Below are 4130 nucleotides of genomic sequence, written 5' to 3' on the forward strand. Positions count from 1 at the left end.
GAGATTGAGAGAGGGAGAGAGAGATAAAGAGAGAGAGAGAGATAAAGAGAGAGAGGGAGAGAGAAAGATAGAGGGAGAGAGAGAGAGAGAGAGATAGAGGGAGGGAGAGAGAGAGAGATAGAGGGAGAGAGAGAGAGAGATAAAGAGAGAGAGAGACAGAGAGATAGAGGGATAGAGAGAGATAAAGAGAGAGAGATAGAGGGAGAGAGAGAGAGAGAGAGAGGGAGAGAGAGTGAGGGAGAGAGATAAAGAGAGAGGGAGAGAGAGACAGAGAGAGAGAGATGGAGAGAGAGAGATAAAGAGAGAGAGAGAGAGAGAGAGAGAGAGAGAGAGAGAGATAGAGGGAGAGAGAGAGATAAAGAGAGAGAGAGATAAAGAGAGATAGATGGAGAGAGAGAGATGGAGAGAGAGAGAGAGAGATAAAGAGAGAGAGGGAGAGAGAGAGAGAGAGAGGGAGAGAGAGATAGAGGGAGAGAGAGAGATAAAGAGAGAGAGAGGGAGAGAGATAGAGAGAGAGAGAGACAGAGAGAGGGAGCTAAAGACTCTGTAGACATGGTAACATGGATGTCATATCCATCCCCCTCCTCCACACTCGTAAAGCGTCTGACTCTCACCCTTCTCCTCGCTGGTGGGGGTCCCGGCGTCGGGCTGCTCGTAAGACTCCACGGAGGTGCTCCTCTCCCGCTTCACCTTGACCTTCGACCCCGGCCCGGAGGAGGTCAGGCCCTGGCCGTTCTTCAGTCCCATGTTGGACCCGGCCGGCCCCTGGGACCCCCCCTTGGCGCTCCCCAGGGTCTTGGGGTCGCAGGGCGAGGGCTGTGACTGGCCGCCGGCGCTGCCCGGCTTCCCCTGGTTGGGCAGTTTGGAGTCCATCTGTCCCGCCGCGGACGGGGACATGACGGGAGGCGAGCGCACCATGACCTCCGGCTTGGGTTTAGGACTGAGAGAGAGAGAGACAGAGAGAGAGAGACAGAGAGAGAGAGAGAGGGAGAGAGACAGAGAGAGAGAGATAGACAGAGAGATAGAGAGAGAGACAGAGAGGGAGAGAGAGAGAGAGAGAGACAGAGAGAGAGAGGGAGAGAGAGGAAAGGAGGAGGAAGAGGACAGACAGGTTTAAATGTTTGATGTTCAGTGTGACAGAGTCAGGTCACTAAACCAGTGGTTCTTTTGGAGTAGTGAGTGGTATGAGGGCTTCACACACACACACACACACACACACACACACACACACACACACACACACACACACACACACACACACAGAGAGAGAGAGAGACCCAGTATGCATCTAGCATAAGGGAGGGATTAGCCATCATCAGCACACGCACACGCACACGCTATTCGGTTGTTAAGTCGTGACGTGTTTCTGGCTTTTCCGAGGCTCAAAGACGCTGACAAATATGGGAAAAACGGGAAAGTGCTGCTTCCCTTGTTGTATGAATAGATCCAAGTCTAATAAACTATTGAACTGGTAGTACACTGGTACTCTGGTGCTTTAGTACACTGGTACTCTGGTGCTTTAGTACACTGGTACTCTGGTGCTTTAGTACACTGGTACTCTGGTGCTTTAGTACACTGGTACTCTGGTGCTTTAGTACACTGGTACTCTGGTGCTTTAGTACACTGGTACTCTGGTGCTTTAGTACACTGGTACTCTCGTGCTTTAGTACACTGGTACTCTCGTGCTTTAGTACACTGGTACTCTGGTGCTTTAGTACACTGGAACTCTGGTGCAGGGAATTTCAGGTTTGGACCCGAAAATTGCTAAACGTCACGTTTGACGTCAGACTTAACAACCGAATTGGGAAGTGGGGGGGGGGGGGGGGGGGTGGACAGACCTACAGGGGGGGGGGGGTGGACAGACCTACAGAACAGGGCGGCTAATCAAGTGAGTGTCTCCCCTACGCAGACAGAGAGAGACACTGTGAGCTTGTTGGTTTGTGATGACAACAGATGCGGTCAGAACACACAGTCTCTGTTTGTGACCTTTTCTAGTCCCCCTCCCCCTCCTGATGCAGACACACAGGCAGGCCGCAGCCTGGAGCTAGGAGTTGGTGCGGGTCCAGGGAACAGGCTTCCCGACTGGGGGGGAGGCTCAGCTGGGGAGGGAGGCCTTAGTCAGACGGTTGGCTGGCTGGCTGGCTGGCTGAACACAGACCAGACTGACCTCCCAACCCCTCTCCCCCTCAACAGAGAGCCAGAGAGAGAGAGAGAGAGAGAGAGAGAGAGAGAGAGAGAGAGAGAGAGAGAAAGACTGCCAAACGGGTCGGTGAGTCATTCTCTCTCTCTCTCTCTCCCTCCCTCCCTCTTCAGGAGTGTGTCTGAGAGTGCATCCATTTGAAAGCAGACTTTTAAAACACACACACTAGGCTTTCTGTGTTACACAACGCAGCTGTGGGAATCCCCCCCGACACACAGAGATGTATCACTTCCAGGTTACGCTGCCGGGAGACACAACCCAGAACAAACACACACACACACACACACACACACACACACAACCCAGAACAAACAACACACACACAGAACACGGAACAAACACAACACCAAGAGAAACGCCGACATCCATTCAGCACTTGTGCTTAGAAACAGTTAGATGGGAGCGGACATACCGTAACAACAACAACAACAACAACAACAACAACAGCAGCAGCAGCAGCACTCTGGGAGGGAGGCAGAGAGAGAGGGGGGGGCAGGGTGTTCAGGGCGTTCAGGGCGTTCAGGGCGTTCAGGGCGTTCAGGGCGTTCAGGGCGTTTCAGTGGCCTTGAGAAGTGCAGCTCATGAGAACAGGACACTTCCAACTGGCAGAGAAATCCCCATACCACACCCAACACACACACACACACACACACACACACACACACACACACACACATATATATATATATAAGTAGCCTGAGCAAGTCCACAAGGCCCCAGGCACAGTCAGGCACACACACACACACACACACACACACACACACACACACACACACACACACACACAAACACACACACAGGGAGCGGGGCCTGGCAGGCTGTTGGCAGTCCAGACATTTGGTTTCCAGTGGCTCTAGAAACATGAGTCAGCAGAGAGAACATCCAAACACACGTACTCCCTGACCCAGGACCGCTCTGACACACACACACACACACACACACACAGGCCCTGATCTAGAACACACACACACACACACACACACACACACAGGCCCTGATCTAGAACACACACACACAGGCCCTGATCTAGAACACACACACACACACACAGGCCCTGATCTAGAACACACACACACACACACACACACACACACACACACACAGGCCCTGATCTAGAACACACACACACAGGCCCTGATCGAGAACACACACACACACACACACACACACACACACACACACACACACAGGCCCTGATCTAGAACACACACACACACACACACACAGGCCCTGATCTAGAACACACACACAGGCCCTGATCTAGAACACACACACACACACACACCTAGGTCAAACATAATCAGCAGTTCTACACAGCTGAAGCCAGAGTGAAAGGAAAGGCCACCCCCACCCCCTCCCCCTCCCCCTCCCCCTCTCCCTCTCCCACCCCCTCCCCTCACCCCGGTGTCTCACCTCTGTGTGTTGGCGGAGGGGGAGTTCTTCAGTCTGCTGGCGTGCATGGAGGGCGCTCCCAGCACCACGGAGCAGGGCGGGGTGATCAGCTGGTGGGGGCTGCCCGCGTGCGTGTGGGGGCCCTTGGCCCGGGCGTTCCTGGAGCCGGAGCCGGGGACCGCGTTACCCAGGTTCCCCAGGTTCCCCCCCCGCCCGTCCTTGGCCTCCTCGCGTTCTTTCTTCCCTCGCTCCTTCTTGTTGAAGTGTGTCGCTGTCGTCCCTCCCGCTGCTGGCCTCTCCTCTTGGACCTCCAACATTCTCTCTCTCTCTGTGTGTGTGTGTGTGTGTGTGTGTGTGTGTAGCCTATGTGTGTGTGTGTACAAGTGCGTGTGTGTGTCTGTGGGTGAAAGTGTATTTCAAAGAGTGTTTGTGTGAGAGAGACAGAGGAATAAAGTGTGTGTGTGTGTGTGTGTGTGTGTGTGTGTGTGTGTGTGTGTCTCTGTGTGTATGCCTGGAGTTTCCCAAGGGGCTCTCACAG

At 53.8% G+C, this 4130-nt stretch overlaps 1 protein-coding gene across 1 annotated transcript in view; it reads right to left on the reverse strand.

Moving 5' to 3' along the window:
• bcl9 (BCL9 transcription coactivator) overlaps positions 1–3909 on the reverse strand; it is a gene marked incomplete at its 5' end in the record, with an annotated part of 15014 nt that extends 11105 nt beyond the window's left edge. The window contains 2 exon segments of the mRNA XM_080550935.1: positions 615–940; positions 3614–3909. Coding sequence (XP_080407061.1) covers positions 615–940; positions 3614–3909 — 622 coding nt within the window.
• Between the last annotated feature and the right edge of the window lie 221 nt (positions 3910–4130).

Source organism: Nansenia antarctica, assembly GCF_963989245.1.
Source record: "Nansenia antarctica genome assembly, contig: SCAFFOLD_317, whole genome shotgun sequence".
In the NCBI taxonomy this organism is placed as follows: domain Eukaryota; kingdom Metazoa; phylum Chordata; class Actinopteri; order Argentiniformes; family Microstomatidae; genus Nansenia; species Nansenia antarctica.